The 18936-nt window shown below is 42.3% G+C and overlaps 1 protein-coding gene across 1 annotated transcript in view; it reads left to right on the plus strand.

The window, feature by feature from the left end:
• The window catches only part of Cstpp1 (centriolar satellite-associated tubulin polyglutamylase complex regulator 1), a 158514-nt gene that overhangs the window by 20966 nt on the left and 118612 nt on the right, over positions 1–18936 (plus strand). The window contains exon 2 of the mRNA XM_021640833.2: positions 7071–7173. Within this exon, the coding sequence (XP_021496508.1) occupies positions 7071–7173 (103 nt within the window). The remainder of the gene's footprint in view (positions 1–7070; positions 7174–18936) is intronic.

Raw genomic sequence — 18936 nt, forward strand, 5'->3', positions numbered from 1 at the left:
GTTAGCATATGTGCTGCACTTTGTCCGCTCCTGGCGTGCCTTTGGGTAATTGTGACTAGTCGTGTAGCTGTCCCGTGGTTTGGCCCCACAGAGGTGTTGCATTTTGCTTTGTCTGTTTTATAATTAACTATTACTGTAAAAGATTGCTCTTTGCCAGGTGATGGTGGCACAGGCCTTTGATCCCAGCACTTGGGAGGCAGAGGCAGTAGGATCTCTGTGAGCTTGAGGCCAGCCTGGTCGACAGAGTGAGTTCTAGGACAGCCAGAGCTACACACAGAGAAACCCTGTCTCAGCAACAAATAAAACCAAAGAACAACAAAAGATTGTTCTTTATTTTGTAAATTTGTTGTTGGAATCCTCCATTATGTACACGTAATCCTGCTTTTCTTGGGGGCAGTAGAGAGCTTCTGCCTCAGCCTGTCCAGGAGCTGGGATTGTGCACACATAACTGCACTAATGTGAATCTTCAGTGGGGCTGTGTTGTACAGTCTGACGAAAGGCCTGAGTTCAAAGTCTGTCTCCATAGCTGACTAGCCAACCTTTTATAGTACAATTAGTAAAAACATGAACAGGGTGTTAATAGAAGAAATACGAAACAACCTTCCCATGGAAATACACAGAACATTACTTGGAATCAAGAAAACGAAAAGGCTGCAGAGAGTGGCAGTATGTGCATTCAGTCCCTGAATTTAGGAAAGAGAACAGGAGAATCTCTGAATTCAAGGCCAGCCTGGTCTATATAAGGAGTTTCAGGCCAGCCGAGGCTACATGGTGAGACCCTGTTTCAAAACAAACAAGAAAACTAAAAGTAACAAAAGGCATTTTATGTTATTAAATTAGCAAAATTAGTAAGTTTAAGGTTAAGGGTAGTGAAAGCAAATAGTGTTGTGGCCAGAAGAGTATAAATTGGAGTCACCACTTGTTTGCTTGCTTGCTTGTTTGTTTGTTTTGGATTTTTGAGACCTGTTTTTCATGCAGCTACAGCATAGCCTCAAACTTATTCTGTGAGTGAGGCTTGCCTTGAATTCCTAACCCTCTGGTCCTTTCCTCCAGAGTATTGAGATATAACAGGCATGCACCACCAAGCCCAACTTGGAATAGCCATTGGTGGTGGGGATACAGGGTGAGGCATTGAACACAGTGCAATTTGTAACAGTAAAAAACATGAAGACACCTTAAATATATCAGTAGGGAAATATGTACCTTTGGGAAATACCCAAAGGGTAAAATGATTTTGTGTTGCTTTATGAAAGCTAACCAGACACTAAGTGAAAACAACAAGGTGCATTTATTCATATTTTTGTCATTTAGATAAAAACAAAGCAAAACCAGAATGTATATTTTTTAGATACTTAGAAAATATTTCATTGATGCCAGGCAGTGGTGGCACACACCTTTACTCTTAGCACTTGAGAGACAGAGGCAGGCAGATCTCTTGAGTTTGAGGCCAGCCTGGACTACAGCTCGAGTTCCATGACAACTAAGGCTACACAGAGAAACCCTGTCTTGAAAAAAACAAAACAAGCAAACAGACAAAAAAAAAATGTATTTTGTGTGTGGGGGGCAGAGGTGTGAACCTGCCGTATGGTACCTGTGTAGGGGGCTGGAAGTTGGTGCTCTCCTTCCCCATGTGGGTCTTGGGGTTTGCACTCAGAGGCAGGCCTAGTGCAAGCGCCGTGCTTCTGGGCCGTCCTATTGACCTGCATCTCTGTTGTTCTGAGAGTGCTCTTCTGAGGGTGGGGAATGAAGCTCAGTTAGAATGCTTGCCTCCTGTGTCCAAAGCCATGGGTGCCACAAAACTGCCGGTGGAGCAGCTATTTGCATTCAGGTGGAGGCAGGAGGCTCAGAAGGTTGGAGGATCCTACATAGTTTTCAAGACCTGCCTGACATGAGACTCTGTCTCAAGAAGAAAAGAAAACTAGAAAAAGGAACAAAGAAAGTCTACCTCTTAAACTGATGAGAGAGATATTCATTAAAATTAGAGCGTGTGATTGGAAAGCCTGGAGGTGTTTATCAAAGGTTACAGGCCTGCAGATAACTTTCTAGTCTAATTCACGCACATAAGCTTCTTTTCTAGTGTTAACAGTGAAAAGCTAGTAATACATGTGGGAAGGGACACACGGAAGATTTTGGGTCTTTCTCATTTTTCTTTCTCCTTCTTATTGAGACAGTCTTGCTGGGTAGCCCTGGTTGGTCTTGAACTTGTAACAGTCCTCTCAGCCTCCTGAATGCTGGAATTACAGGAGTAAACCAACTTCCTCTTTGCCTTTGAGGGATGGTGAAGTTGAATGGAAGAACTTCAGCTTTGGAGTCAAATCTCAGTGTGAATCCTAGCTCTGCCTGTCACACAGGCTTCAGCTGGCTCCCTGACTGCTCTCTGCTGAAAAGAAATTGTTGCCAACTATACTGAGCTGTATGGGAATTGAACATGGCAATCTTTCTCATTTCCTCATCCACTTTGGTCAAGGGCAATTGGTTTAATGTGGGCTAAGATCAAAGATGTTCTTGCAGATGATGAAATGCTTTAGTAGAAGACACCATTTCCCAGGACCAAGATAATACCAAGAGAGATGGAAGATGTAAATAATAAACTTAGAAATCTGGTATAGCTTAATCCATGTATCTATTTAGGTGTGCTTCACACAATCATATATTGTGTGAGGTCAGTAATTTATAAATGTTATTGAACTGAAGACCTATAAGCTATCAGAGTTTACGTGACAGCCTGGTGGCTAAGCAGACTTAGCTTCCTCATCCAAAAGAATGGTTTCAGTCTAGTTCAGTACACATTTATTTGTGCGAGCCAGAATTTGAGTCTTGAGAGCTCAAAGAACAAAGGGTGCTTCAAAGAAGTTCTGGTGTGAGCTGGGAAAGTCAGGTTTAAGATAGGGTATATGTATTCACTCTGACTTTCTTACAACTGTTATTCCCTTGTATTTACTGATAGGACACGTATAATAACTCATTAATATATTACTGGTAGGACTTGTTTACTCAAGTGTTGAGACTTTTAAATGATAATTTAAAAATGAAAATGGTGTAACTAATGTTGTAGGTGGAAATTCTAGACCCCTCAAGCAAGAATTTCCAAATGGACTCCCTTATCATTTAATTGTGAAATAAACAGTTAGCACTTTGATGGTATTTATGTTTGGGAAGAGAGTAAAAGGAAACCATTTTGGACTTTCCCCATGTAAATTAGGGCCTTCTGAGTAATTAGCACCTAACAAGTGAACACTTCCCACAACTTTAAAAGCCATAGCTGAAATGAGTCTATGATTATGTAAATTATTATAGATATAAAAATCTTTTTCTTGTTTTTGAGACAGTGTCTCTACATAGTCCTGGCTGTCTTGGAACTCACAGTGTAGATCAGGCTGGCCTCAGACTCACAGAGATTCACCTGCCTCCTTCAAGTGCTGTGATTAAAGTTGTGTGCTACCATTTCCGGTTTTTATATGTAAAATCGTATGTAGCCCTAACTCTTTGAACATAATCTGTAAATAGTCTTGAATGGGTAAATAGAACTTTAGGTCAGTGATCAGGGGCTAATGTTTATCCAATACTGTGTACCAGGAGCTACACCACGATCGTTCTATTACTGAATCCCCACTATCATGCCAGCGGGAGGGCAGGCACGCCAGGTAGCGTGCACGTGTAGGTGACTCATGTGTGCGGCTTTAACCTGGAGAGTCTCGTGGGGCAGCAGCATCACCAGGTGTTACCTTTTGCACAGTCCGAGGATTTTCTGATGCACTCGTGTGTTAGCAGACACATTTGTAGTCTCAGTCATCTTAAGGCAGGAGCCACTGCGCGGTATGAAGAGGTGAAGTGACCAGCAGAGGCAGTGACAACAGAGCCGAGACGTTTCTGATCCAGTTGCCATCACTCCCTGGGCCCGTAGCAGGATCAGGCTGTGTTTACTCACGCTGCATCTTACTTGAGTTCTGTATTTGGGCCTGACGAGGGTATAATGCCCACCTCAGACAGTGCTACCTGAACGTGACATGTGCAGCTAGGTGGTGATTCGGATTTCAGGACACTGAAGCCTTTTGGGTACAGGTTGGAAGACTTAATCCTGATCATGTTGTGGAAGTCACAGCAAAGCAGAAGAGGAAAAATTAGTCAGAAATGTGTTTCCGTCTCCAAAAAGGCAGCTCAGGTGCCCAGATAACTTTCCCCTCAGGGGGTGCAGGTGTGCGTTTGAATTCTTTAATCACTCACATAAATTAAAGCTCATTTCTTTGCATTTACAAAGCAGTACAAAGGAGCACTCTCCAAGTTCATTGCCAGGCAAGAGCCTTGGACTTACTAAGTCTCATTGAAGTTTGATGAACCGTAAGGATTTTCCAGGGCTGGGTGGTATGCTTAACCACAGAGAGAACCCTTGACTGATAAGAGCTGCAGGTGAGGAAACCAGGAGAGCAGTTAGAAAGAGCTTCACACTTGCTCCAGCACACTTGCTCCTTGGCTGGTCGGGACTCCCATACAGATGAGCCTCTCCCTCCTGGCTGTGGCTCTTTTTAACTTTAGCTCAGATTAACGAAAGCACCAGTGCTTTCTGGTTCCGCTCTGTGCCGGGCGGAGGGGTGGGGTGAAGACTTTTAGTGGGGTGGTTTTTGGTACGACACAGAAATCTGTAGACAAGTCCTGACTTCACACACGTACTGATTGGTATGCAGGCAGGGATAGGGCAGAAGGGTGCTCACACACGTGACACACATGTGTGTGCATGTATGCCCACAGTTCACACAGACAGGGCGAGACCAGATCCCTCAGGTGACTTGGCTACATTTGTACCTGACGTTCTGGATAAAATAAAGATAACTTTTACTTCCATGGCTGATGGTGAGGTGTTAATGATCGGGCATTTATCATGGATACTTGAACAAGACAAACCTTGAATTGACTCTCAGCTTCTCTTACTACTAGCTATGTAATATTGAGCAAGTTGCTTTAATTCTTTAAGTCTCAGCTATTCTGACTGTAAAATAGAAGTCTATAAATACCTATCATAAGATCATTGCTAAGGGGCTGGAGAGATGGCTCAATAGTTAAGAGCACTGACTGCTCTTCCAGAGGACCTGGGTTCAAATCCCAGCACCCACATGGCAGCTCACGCCTGTCTGTAACTCCAAGATCTGACACCCTCACACAGACATAATACATGAAGCTAAAACACCAATGCACATAAAATAAAAATAAATAAAATTTTAAAGGATTATTGCTAATGTTAAATAAAATAATCCATTAGAATAATTAGTACGTTATTGGTCACATTGTTCAATAAGTTGGATAGGGGCTCAAGTTGTATGTAATAAAGTAAACGTCTGAGTGGAAGATAAATGTTAAACTGGCATGATCCTACTCCCCTATTTAGTGCCCCCAAGATGAAAATACTTTGATTCTAACTACTATGAAAACACTCCCTCTGGCTTAGTTCCTGGAGCTGGGAAGGAGAAACAACACGATTTGCTTCTAGGTAGAAGCTCTTTCCTTTCTACTATCAAAAAGGTACAGGGTGGAGAGATGGCTCCGAGGCTGCTCTTCCAGAGGTCCCAAGTTCGATTCCCAGGGATCACATGGTGGCTCATAACCATCTATAATGAGATCTGGTGTCCTTTGCTGGTGTGCAGGCAGAACACTGTATATGTAATAAATAAACATTTTAAAAGTGTAGGGGGAAGATACTGAATTCTTGTACTAGCCTTAGGTATAGGTAAGCCATCAAAACCCACAGAGCACAAGGGAGGAAGAGTTTTGTAAGATCAATGTTAACTGGGTAAAAGAAAGGAAGGGGACACAGTGGCAAAAACGTGACTGTATTTTAATATTATTTTGGCTATGTTTTTCTTCTCACTTAATACGCTTGATTATGATGATTAATATTTTAAAAACAGTGCTGGAATTTGACATGTATTATTTTACAGCTTAACTTCAAGACTGGCTTACAAGCATCTTTACTTTTTTCTCTTTTTTCTGTTTGTTTTTACTATAGAATTAAATCACATAGCTTTGTATACTTGATAAAGTCTAAAACAAGTGTAAATAAAGTAATTATTCAAAATTAAGCTACAAAAGACAGTCACTCAAACCCAAATCCTTCTAACTTTAATGTACTTTTACTCTGGGCACAAAGGCACATACTCTTAATCCCAACACTCAGGAGGAAGAGGCAAGTAGATCTCTATGAGTTCAAGGCCAATCTAGTCTACACAGTGATTCCAGACCAGCCAAGGATATCTAATGAGATTCTGTTAAAAACAAACAAATAACCTATCTATGTATCTATGTATCTGTGCATCTATCTATGTATCTATCTATCATCTGTCTATCTAAGACTATGTTTTTGAAAAAAATTTTAATTATTAACATGTTAATTATGGTACAAATTAATTGATTGTACTTTGACTTTTCCATATATATATATATATATGTACACGTATGCATTGATCATATCCACCCTCTTTTTTTCTACCCCTTTTTGTCCCACTCCCCTTGACCCTCTTCCGAGTCACTAGCAGTTCGTCTGATACTTGTCTTTCTGAGTTGAGCTTATTTGACAAGCCTATGATTAGTTCTCACTTTTCCCAGTCACAGCAAATGCAGGTTGTATATCTAATAATAAGCATATCTAATAAGTTCTTGCTGTTTCCAAAAGTCAGTAATGTATCCTTGTAAGAGCACTGAAATATTCATGTTCCCTAACTTTTCCAAGGGACTTCCAAGAATCAGGTGTAAATTTTCCTTAGAATCGGATCATCCATTTCCTGAAGTATGCTTTTGACTCTGCACTGATAGGAGAGGGTAGAAGGTGGAGAGGAAACAACTTGCAGGAAAGAGTGGGGCTGAAGCTCTTAGTGAAACCAAGCATAGGTCATGTTCTACACTCTTCTCTTTCACCCTGTGGGATCAGAGCTCAGTTACAGCCAGCAAAGTTTGTCTATTCCAGTCCAGTCCCCCAGGGCACAAATAAAACTTGACTTACATGTCCTCTCATTGGGATTGAGAGAACTTTTTTTTTTTTTTTCAGTTACTCCCATTTTCTTTCTTTCTTTTTCTGTTTGCAGCTCAGAGACATGTTCTTACATACATGGAGGATGCAGTGTGCCAGCTGCTGGAGAACAGAGAGGATATTAGCCAGTATGGCATTGCCCGGTTCTTCACTGAATAGTGAGTATATATGAATGCTTTGCTAATTGGGCAGGCCCAAAGGAAGCACGTGGAAGCAGGCAGGATACACGAACAGCAGAATAGGCCAGTGTTGATGATGTAGTAACAGTGAATCTTGGTTGGGTAGGTTGCTTGAGGGCTGCCAGCCAAACACGTGTAGGAGCAAGAACATGCCTTTGGAGCCGCTGGTTTGGTCAGCGATGTGTCTCATGAATGGTTAGAACTGTAGTAGTTTTTTGATCCATTAGGTGTGGTTCTTTAGGTTCCTTGTGACTTTTGTTGGCTGGTTTTCCCTTTGAAGGTTAACAATTTGTGTTTAAATTTTCTGTGTGTGAGTGAGTATGAGGGTTTTTAAATTTTATGTGTATGAGTCTGCATGAGGATCTGTGTGCCGTGGGCATGCCTGGTACCAATGGAAGCCAGAAGAAAGTGTCAGACTTCCTGGAACTGGAATTTCAGATGGTTGTGAGTAGGTGCTAGGAATCAACCCAGGTCCTCTCAATAGTTGTCATAGAGCCAGCTCTCTAGCCCTGTCCCTCTTAGGAGTTTTAACGTTCCCCTTTATTCACAACATTCACTCCAATTTCCTTCATTTGGTGATTGTTTTCATGGCTGCTTTTTCTGGACTTGATTCAGATGCTGTGCCTGTACTCTTTTCTTTTTACAGGATGCTGTACTAATTGCTTAATGGTTATATATTTTTGAAAGGTCATACTTCATTGTAAAGTACACGTTGAATGTGTGAAAGCCAACGTGACTGCCATTTTGAGAATATCACCAAATGGTTTTTAAGCCAATCATTTTAAAACACTTTAATCTTCATGAAAGATTATGCTAAAGATACACAAAGCAGTGTTATTTTTATTGGTTATTTTATATTTATTAGTATTAGTGCTAATATACCCTTTTTCTTGTGTTTTTGGAACACCCTAAAAAAGGGGGAGTTAACCTCTGACAGCTTTTAAGGCCACTCATGTACGTCATGAAGTCTTTCTTCCTTGAATATAAAGGTGTCTTTTCCACTCAGTTCTCCAGAGGCTCTTTGGACATGAGACAGCTGTTCCAATGGCCTAAACAATGTGGGTTGTTAGTAAAGGGATATTTGACTCTCTCTAGTTCTTTTGCTGTGCAAGAGTTCTTGGGAATAAAATGGATGGAATGTAGAGGGGTTTTTTTCTTCTCCTTTCTTCATTTTTCTTTTCTTTGTTTTTCCTCTCTTTCTTTCTTTTTTTGATTCTTTATTTCTTTGTTTGTTTGTTTGTTTCTTTCTTTCTTTCTACATGTATGGTACTGTGGATAGAACCTGGTGCTGTGTTTACGTTAAGCAAGGACTCTACCATTGACCCACTTTCCCAGCCTTAAAATCTAGATGTTTTTATACTTTGGAATATTAAGTTTTGGGGGGATAAACAAGTTTCTTGGGAAGAAAGCTAGTCTCCCCACTTTGTCTTCTACAGGATGATGAAGTAGAGATAGGGGTCTTACTTGTTCTCATGGTGTGGGCTGAAGTGAACAAAGTGCGCAGAGAATATAACCTGAGATTACATCACCATGTTTGTGTTTATCCAACTGACAAGGTCCTAGTTTCTAGGCATTTAGTCTGTACCAGCTCTTTGGCAGCTCTTTGCCAAGTGAAATATAACTCTTCTGGGGAATTCTCTTCCTGCCCTTCTTTTATTCACCGCCTATCTCCTTTCTGGGTCTTTCCACCTCTCTATAAGTCTTTCCCATCCACTTTGTAAGTCTTGTGGCATCATTTCCAGCGTTGGTGTGGTGTGTACCAGCATGTAAAGATGTTTGTTGGTGAAAGTGTTAGCAAACATATCTGGAATCAGTAACTATCTACATTTTAAGCTATGGCAGACTTGTCTACTACTCTTTTTTTTTAAGACTTTTTATTTTATGTATATGAATACTCTGTCTTCATACACACCAGAAGAGGAAATCAAATTCCATTACAGATGGTCGTGAGCCACCATGTGGTTGCTGGGAATTGAACTCAAGACTGCTGGAAGAGTAGTCAGTGCTCATAACTGCTAAGCCATCTCTCCAGCCTTGTCTACTACTCTTATTCTTGATCCTCTTATACTGACTATTTCCTCCCTAATCCCCATTTATTGTTGATTTCAGAGGGTAAAGCTTTATACACTTTCCTTCAAAAATTTTAAAAGATTTATCCATTATTTATATAGTATTCTGTCTGTGTGTGAGCCAGCAGCCAGAAGAGGGTACCAGATCTCACCACAGATGGTTATGAGCCACCATGTGGCCATGTGGCCACTGGGAACTGAACTCAGGACCTCTGGAAGAACAGCCAGTGCTCTTAACCTCTAAGCCATCCCTCCAGCCCTCCTTTAAAAGTTTTATACAGTGTGTACAGTATTCCAAAAGCAAATTGCACTGGTCTGTGTAAATGAAACCGAACTCTAGAGAACCAGTATGCTGTTGATGGCTGGTAGATTTTGTTTTTGTGGTTGTTTTTTTTTTTTTTTAACTTAATCTACTAATACACAGTTAAAAAACGCAAGGTATTTCTCATAATACTGATATAAACCTAGTTGTCAAGTGAGCTGTTTGTTGTTCTCAGAAAACTAAAATTTATATGGGGTATGTGAACAGCACACACCTGACACTCACTTCTACAACTGGCTTACGATAAGTTATTGTGATATGAGAAAAATGAAGCAGCATCAAAGCAATGAAGACATTAAAAAAGAGACTTAAAGCTGTATGACAGAATGGAAGTAGTAGGGGTGGTCTGCCGAGACCCAAAGGATGGGAGCTTCTGGCTTTACTGTGTAAATGTGATTTATCTAGTGAAAATACTCTCGGTAAGGGACAGATTCACAGGGATTCATAAGAGAAGATCACCACTCTATGGAGATGCTGTTCTCCGCTGGCTAACCCTGAACAGAGTTCTGGACATGAGGCTGAAATCGCCTTTTCTCTGAGATGAATTTAGCAAAGCTTGATGTATTACCACTGACCCTGACGACATAGCAGGTAGTTTTAAACTCATACTGTGTCTCCTCTGCTACAATTCTTTGAGCTAGGCATGAATGTTACCCCTATTTTATTGACGGAAGCTCCTCGTTTAAAGGTAGAAAAGCTTCAAGTTCAAAAGCTAACGGCTGCCGGAGCTAGGGAACGTAGCCGCCTGCAGTGTTACATAGCCTGCTCTTCTCTCTTGCCTCCACTCTGCTTCACTGCCTAGTATTGTGTGGAGCCTTTACATTAATGTTTTTTAAGCCCCTTATTGTTTGGATAACTCTTGGATTCTCCCTGTGACCTACATCATCTGAGCTTATCATGTAGCCTTGTCTGGTAACTGGTGTTCTAAGTTCATTGCACTTTAAGTATCTGGCATTGACCTTTGAGGAGATCAATTAGAGCTGTCTTTAACTAATAGCAAGTATGACTTTCTAAACAGCATGGAAACTGTACACTTCCATCTCATCAAGTCCGTCATAATTTGAGTCATAGGTGTCCCTCATTGGTCTTTTTGCTGGTCTGTCCTCTCAGCTGTAAAGTCACTCTTAATTGTTTGTTCTCAAACAAGTCCATAAGTGCAAGGTCTTGAATGAAGGGTTCAAGAGGGACGTTGAGACAGATTGTTGGGGACATAATGTTTATTAAAAGTTATGAACCCCGTGGACAGACAGACAGATAAATAACAGCATAGTGCGGTCTCTGAGAAGAGTTCAGACTCCAGCACAGGAGACAAACAGCACGGCTGGGTCTCTGAAGGGAGGAGATCAGGGCAAAGTGGGAGTCTACTCTTACACCTTTCTGAAGATGGTTTTACAGCATAAGCCTGTAGCCTGGCTCTCTGATACCCAGGCAGGATGCAGGGAAATGGTTGGGGAACAGGTTTCATATAATGACCAGTGCTCCCTTTGATACAGAGGGATATAGACACCCGGAAGTCTGTTAGCTGGGGCCTCGGGACATTTTCTCAGGAAGGTGCCCTCCAGGTGTCTGTGAAAGTGAAGGGCTGCTGGGTGTACTGTGGCCTGAGCTTCAGCTGGACTCTAACATTCCATTCTCAAAGTATGTGCCTAAGCAAGTCCTAATAAACTGTAAAACAGTGTCTGGCCAGCACCATGTATGTGTCTCCAAGACTGAGCCCTGGAGAACCTGAAAGCAGAAAGTACACCCCAGAGGATCAGCCTCTGTGCTGTGTGTGCTGGCTGCCTCTAAATGTGGCCCTCCAAACAGGAATGTGAAGGGAATTCATATTTGAGGTGCTTCGCTTAAGAATAGACCAGGTCACAAGTCAGGCCTGTGACACAGGTCTTTGATCCCAGCACTGAAGGAGGCAGAGACAGGCAGATCTCTGTGAGTTCGAGGCCAGCCTGGTCTACAAAGTGAGTCCAGGGCAGCCAAGGCTACATAGAGAAACCCTGTCTCGAAAAACACAACAACAACAACAAAAAGCAAGAATAGACCGGGTCAGCACTGGGCCAGTCTCTCTGAAGACACATTGAAAAAAGTGAGGCAAAGAAGCTGTGACTTAGAGACCACAGCGGAATGTGACCAGCTTCTTGTGGTAAGGGTAAAGCAGAACTGTGGCTTTCTAAGACACTGGAAACTAATGATGAGAGAAAACAAGAAAAAGGCTGGAATTGAGAATTGCTGTCAGCATTGGGGACCATTCCTCATAGTTAATTGATAGTTAAGCCCTGTGGCATCAGGGAGCTTGTCCTCCACATACAATACAGAAAAGAGCAACTCTGCAGTCTTGGTCATTGGGCCCAGAAGGCCATATTTTAAAAATTTATTTATTTTTATTTATTACAATTTATTTACTCTGTATCCTAGCTGTAACCCCCTCCCTCAACCCCTCCCAATCCCACCCTTTCTCCATCTTCTCCTCCCATGCCCCTCCCCTAGTCCACTGATAGGGGAGGTCCTCACTTTTCTCTCTGACCCTAGCCTGTCAGGTCTCATCAGGACTGGCTTCATTGTCTTCCTCTGTGGACTGGTAAGGTTGCTCCCCCCCACTCAGGGGGAGGTGATTAAAGAGCCAGCCACTGAGTTCATGTCACAGACAGCCCCTGTTCCCCTTACTAGGGAATCCATTTGGAGACTGAGCTACCATGGCCTACATCTGAGCAAGGGATATAGGTTATCTTCATGAATCATCCTTGGTTGGAGTATCAGTCTCAGAAAAGACTCCTGGGCCCAGATTTTTTGGTTCTGTTGGTCTGCTTGTAGAGCTCTGTCCCCTCCAGGTCTTTCTATCTCCCTCTTCTTTCATAAGATTCGTTGCACTTTGCCCAAAGTTTGGCTGAGTCTCAGCATCTGCTTTGATACACTGCTGGTTAGAGTCTTTCAGAGGCCCTCTATGGTAGGCTCCTGTCTTGTTTCCTGTTTTCTCCTTCTTCCAATGTCTATCCAGTTTGCCTTCCAGAAGGCCATTTTGCTTCACTTTGTTTTGTTTATTTTCATTTTGATGCACTTTACATGGTGACTGGTTTGGTTGCAAGGGAAAGAGGTACATAGACTACCTTCATTGATAAAAGTTTATTAAATTTTTAAAATATTTATTTATTTTTTCTTTATATGTCTGAGTGTTTTGCCTGTATGTATGTATTGTGTGTGTTCCTGGCCTGCAGAGGTCAGAGGAGAACATTGGATCCACTTGAACAAGAATTATAGATGGTTGTGAGCCACCATATGGGTGCTGGCAAGAGAATACAGATCCTCTGCAATTGCAACAAATGTGCTTTACTGCTGAGCTATCTCTCCAGTCCTAATAGAGGTTTATTTTAAGGATAAACTCATAAGCTAGCATTTACTTCAATGCCCATCTTATTTAAGTTTTTTCAAAACAGGGTCTTGGCCTCATGTAGCCCAGGCTAGCATTGAATTAACTATGTAGTCAAGGGTGACCTTGAACTTTTTTTTATGATTTATTTTATTATTTTATGTGCATGTGTGTTTTGCTGGCATGTGTGCTTATGGCTCACATGCATACCTGGAAAAGAGTATGAGGTCTCCTGGGTCTGGAGTAATGGATGGTTATGAGCTAGCATGTGGGTGTTAGGAACTGAGTGAACCGGGTCCTCTAGAAGAGCAATGCGTGCTCTTAACCACTGAGCCACCTCTCCAACCCAAACCTGAACTCTGATCCTCCTTCCTCCACCTGAGCGCTGGGATCAGGCATGTCTGCTAGGTATTCAACCCTGTTCTCTCCACGTGCACTCACCTAGATATAGACGAGACATATCTCTCGACCCTCAGTAATGCTTCGAGTACCTGCTATAAGCTTCTGTGTACTTGGCAATGGCCTATATCAGGAGGAAAGACAAGGTGAGTACCCCTACGGACACAGTGCTTTTCAAAAGAACCAGGTGATGATGGTGAGAGCTGTGGCTGGTGAACTCTGCGCTAAGCACTTTCTCAGCACACACTGTCATTTCCTTTCCACTCACTTAGGAGGTATCAGGTTTCTCATTTCACACACTTGGAAGTTCAGGCACACAAAGCTAACATTCTGGAGGTTATATAGCAATAACTCTAATGAGATAAATAACAAGAAATTAACCAGGGTGATAGGATTCATAAGATGCCATGAAGACTCTTGGAGAAGACATTGAGAGATAGCCCATCAAAGGTCAGTGACACACTTCACAGGCTAACTGCCCTCTCTTTGTCTGCCTTCATTACCTGCTCTGCTGTGTTATGAAAGATAACTTTGTTTTCTTTTGTGTGCTTCTGTGTTCTTGGCAATGGCTGTGTCAGGTAACATGTCAAGGTGCATGCCCTTGTAGGCCTAATGTCTTAACAGAGAGCCGCTTTGTAGGTGCTGGCTTTCCACATGCCTTACTCAGATGCGCTAAGAAAAGCAACAAAGCAGTCAGAAAAATTATTTGTGTTATTTTTCAAGTAGTGTAAGTATAGGAATGGGAGACTTTATCAGGTTTTAGAAAAGGAACCACAATTTCATTCTAAGACGTAATAATATTCATAATTCAATTGGGAAGGTAAGTGCTCTTTTGGATTACTGTCATAAAAAGTTGCAGCATCAATTTTTTTCTTTATTGTCCTGATTAGGAATGTGAATCTTATTAATTCACTCATAGAGGAAAACATCCCTGTAGTACATATTCATAAATCATGGGCTATGTAATTCTAATGAAAACAATCATTGGTGATTGAGAATGTAGGGGCTGGAGAGCACTTCCCGGATCCAGTTCCCTGCTTCCTCATAGCAGCTCACAGCCCTAACTCCAGTACAACAGGACCCAGTTCCCTTTCTGGGCCTATGTGGGCACAACTGGGCACCATACACATGACATAATAAACACGGATTGTTTCTTCTTTGATAAGACAGGTACTTCAAGGCCTGAGAACAACCTAGAACAATCAGGGCCAAGACACTTCTGTCAGATTTTTCAGACTTATTCACCATTTCACATGTAAATGATGCTGTTTTGCTTTGTCCTGTGCCGTGGTAGTAGAGGAGCAGAGAACTGGGGCAATGAGAAACACTTTAGACGCTGGGGAGTGGCAGCGGCAGCACATACATTTATCCCAGCACTTGGCAGGTGGATCTCTATCAGTTCAAGGTCAACCTGGTCTACATCGTGAGTTCCAGGACAGCCAGGACTGTCACAAAAACAAAAAAACTATCAGAGACTTCCAAGCTCATGAGTTTGAATCAAGGACTGAAGACTTCTCTGGGCCATTTTCTGCCCCATGTTTTTCTCTACGTATTGTTAAATTAAATTAAAATGTGGTGTAGTGAAGTAATACTGACTAATCCCATTACGGGCTCCTTCAGAGAGGCAGCCCCCCCCCCCAGCCTTTTTCCATAGTTCAGCTCTTAGTTAAAGTTGACACATTATAACAGAACATTTCTCATTGTCAGCTGCTGGATTCTCAGAGACTCAGAACTGCCAGGAATTCTGTCTTCAGTTAAAGCAACACTGTCCTGTTATTGGCCCAGACCCTTCTGCTAAACTGCCACTTGTGAAATCCATAGTGATTTCTGTTCTTGTCTGTATTAGTAGAGGTTTGCACTCAGAGATTCTCTCTAGGGAGCCATGGCAGTGAGTTAAGAGTCATCAGGATCTATTTTACGCTGAACGATCCAGAGTCATTGAGGATACAAGGAACTACCCATTTGTGGAAAGCCCATCTTTCTTCTTCAGGCCCTTCATGTCATCATTACAGGAAACCATCCAGAAAGCAGTACTTGACCTGGTAACCAAGGAAGTGATTTCACAGCCCACTGGTCCCCTAACTCATTTAGAAGTCAGAGTCAAAGGTTATAAAAGTAGTAACTGCTCTTACTTTCTCTCTATCGAGAAAGACCCTATTACCTCCTCACCCCTCTCTTTCCCGAGTGAAGAGGAACTCAACTGTTAGGAAACCAGGAAGAGGAAATGAAGGCTGAATTACTCCTAAGGCCACTAATAATAGTTCTGTTTTCATGGAGCTGCTTTTGCAAAAAGCTCCTATAAAATTTAGGTATAATTCTTTACACCAAAATATTTCTCCTTAGAAAAATAACTTGATTTATTGCAATCTATAAGTAATTGAAAGACCTTTACTCAGTCCAAGCCTCATACTGGCTGTCCACCACAGCCCTGCCAATTCCTGAGTACCCTCTGGCAATCCAGTGGACGAACACATAAATCTGAGTCAACAAATCTGCTGTACTATTAATAACATAAAGCAGCCTATCAGGAGCTAACAGATGTGACCTTATCAACAGAGCAGTTTAAATTCTTTTGTGCTTTTAATTGTCTCCATAATTTCCCCCGAACTCCCAAAGTTCTTGGGAGAGGGGAGAAGGTTGGGGGGCAGCCTTGGTACAAGAACAGGGAAGAATGACAGTCTGGCACTTAAAAGCCACTCTTCAATGAACCAGGATGGGCTGCTGGGGTGGTTGCCACATAAAAGGGGCTCTTTCCTGAGGAAAGGGAAATGGAAAGCAAACAAAGCCCCCTGCGCTGCGTGGGTGTACCAGAATGCTCCCAGCCCACAGCAGGTGTGTCTTTGTAGCCAAGCTACCTCCAACAAATTGTTTTTTCAGGAGCTGTCAGGAGGGATCAGAGTCAACCTATGTCCTACCTGTGGCAAGAACTGTCATTCAGTTCTTTGGCCATCAGATGTGGTTGCTTTCTTAACACAAAAAGCCTGTGAATTTATTTTAGGGCAGAAGATTCCAAGAACCCTGGGGCTGTGACAGTAGAGAATACTATGGTGATGGCAGTTCATACGAGACCACAGAAGTTACAGAAACAGCCTTGAGCACATCGTTTTGTCTCCCCCGCCCCCCTGAGGTAGAGTCTCGCTCCGTAGCCCTGACTAGCCTGGAGCTTGCAGCAGTCTTTCTGCCTCTGCCTCCTAAGCGCTGGGATTAGAGGCGTGCATTGTTTTATGCCGCGTGCCGTCCGTTGCCTTGTCGTGAAGTGCCATCGACTGTAAATATCTTGGTCAATGTCTCTGGCGTGATTTTCCAACTCTACATCATTACAGAGATGATAACACCCATCTCATGTGATAGTTAAGCAAGTGAAATAAGACATAAAGCATCTAGCCATATCCAGTTGGCTTTCATTATGTGCAATTTGCTTCTTCTGCATTTCTTGGAAATAATCTTCCTCTTCCTCTTCAAATGACAGCCAAACTGCAGTGGCCTCAAGATTGAAGACTCTCCGTTAGCTCCTGTTTTTCTAACACTTCTTCCTCACCCTATATTTTGTGTAGTTTTGATTCAAACAGAAGATGATTTTCCATGTGGCTATTAGCCACTTGACTGATCCTTCAGATAATGGCCTAACAAAGTTTCTCCCTCTCTCTAAACAATTTACTGATTTTTTTCTGTGCATTGTTGTGTCTGTGTGAGGGTGTCAGACCCCTGGAAATGTAGTTACAGACAGTTGTGAGCTGTCATGTGGGTGCTGGGAATTGAACTTAGGTCCTCTGGAAGAGGAGCCAGTGCTCTGAACCACTGAGGCATATCTTCAGCCCCCTATTAATTTCTTCTCTCTCTCTCTTTCTCTCTGTCTTTCTCTGTGTGTCTCTCACTTCCCTTTTTTTCTCTTTCTTTTTTCCTTCCTACTCTTCCTCCTTGTTTTTCACTTATCTTCATTGTGGACATCCAGTTTCCTCTGCCTCTTAAGATTAAAAAAAAAAAAAAAGTCAAGGTGCAATGGCAGAGCAGAGTTCCGGCCCTTATGGCTTTACTCCTCACTTTAGCTGTGATGTATTGAGGGTAACGGAAAGCAGACCTTCTCTGCTGAGGTCATTGCTCCTGCGCTGCCAGTCAGACTCCAGCCGTGGAGCAGCTGGAATGCACCGAGAAACCACAGAGCCCAAAGAGAGCATTACACAGGCAGCTCCACACAGGAGATCTGTTTACACCACACGAGTTACAGTTTACGTGTGTGTGGATAATTGTTTATCTGCATATGCTCATAGTTCACCTAATGTGTCATACTCGTGCCCTGTCAAGAGGGTTTAACTAAGTGCTGCTATCTCCAGGTTGCCCTGAACATCCACTAACTTGTCATAAAGAAAAGGGGACACTGGAAAATTTGATGTAAAAACACCTTTTTAAATAGTAGTTTTCTTAGTCCAATGTGATGTTTAGAATTTTAAACAGCTCTCAAATACTCCCCAAACACTCTGTTTCTTGCATATTTTTCTGACTAAAAGCTTTTCTTCATTATTTTGCCATACAGAGCATCCTATGTTTTCTCTATCAGTGGGGACTGGCCTGTAATGAACTCTGCTCTAGCCAAGGATAATGCTTACAGAGGAACAGACACGATTGGACCTTCTGTAAGAGCATTAAATTATACAGACCAGTAAGCTAAGGATTGAAAACAGGGAGAAAGAATAGCATTAACTAAATGGGAGTAGTTACATAGGGCAGCATAGAGGAACTCTTCTTCGTTGGGAAACAACAAACAGAATTTGGGTAGGGAAAAGGAGGGAACTTTTAATATGGCACGAAAGCACAGTAGCAGAGTGGTTAAGATGTTGGTGTGTGTCTGAGGCCTGCCAGTGTGGTTTGGGGCAGGTTGCTTGGCTTCATCTGTGAAACACTGAGACTCATACACAAAAATATGTTTGTTACCAAAGTGTTGGAAGGGAGAATTAAATAAGACAATGAATGTGAAGGGCTTGGTGTTCTGCCTAGGCTGTAATGAATGTTGACTAAGCTCTGGCCAGTTCCTGTTGATATACACTCATTCTCAAGTATTTACTGAGTGAGTGCCTGTGCCCTAGTCAGTGTTCTGGATACTAGCGGTATAGCAATGAACAAACACAAGAAATCCTAACCCTTGTGGAGATTCTATTTTGAAATTGATGTTTTTAAATTTTTTAGGTTTATTTTATGTGTGTTTGTGTTTTGCCTGTACACAAGTACATACCTGGTACCTGAGGATGCCAGAAGAGGGCATTGGCACCTTAGAACTGGAGTTAGGGATGCTTGTGAGCCTTCCAGTAGGTGCTGGGAACAGGACCTGCATCTTCAAAAGAGCAGTAACTACTCTTAACCACTGAGCCACCTCACCAGCCCTGAACATTGCTTAGATCCCTTAGATCCCTTTTAAGTGTGTATAATAATGTTGGAGATAAAAAAAAAAAATGGCAGAACTAATGTGGAGCTCCTCCCCTCTTCAGCTCCTTCAGTGTCACACCCTCTGGAAGCAGGGCCCTGGCTCTGGTGCAGGTTTTGGGTGGTGCGCTTTCCTGGTGTAAGAGCGCCCGGGGTAGACGTCAGCACTGCAGTGCAGA

The sequence above is a fragment of the Meriones unguiculatus genome, chromosome 18 (assembly GCF_030254825.1).
Source record: "Meriones unguiculatus strain TT.TT164.6M chromosome 18, Bangor_MerUng_6.1, whole genome shotgun sequence".
Taxonomy (NCBI): Eukaryota; Metazoa; Chordata; class Mammalia; order Rodentia; family Muridae; genus Meriones; species Meriones unguiculatus.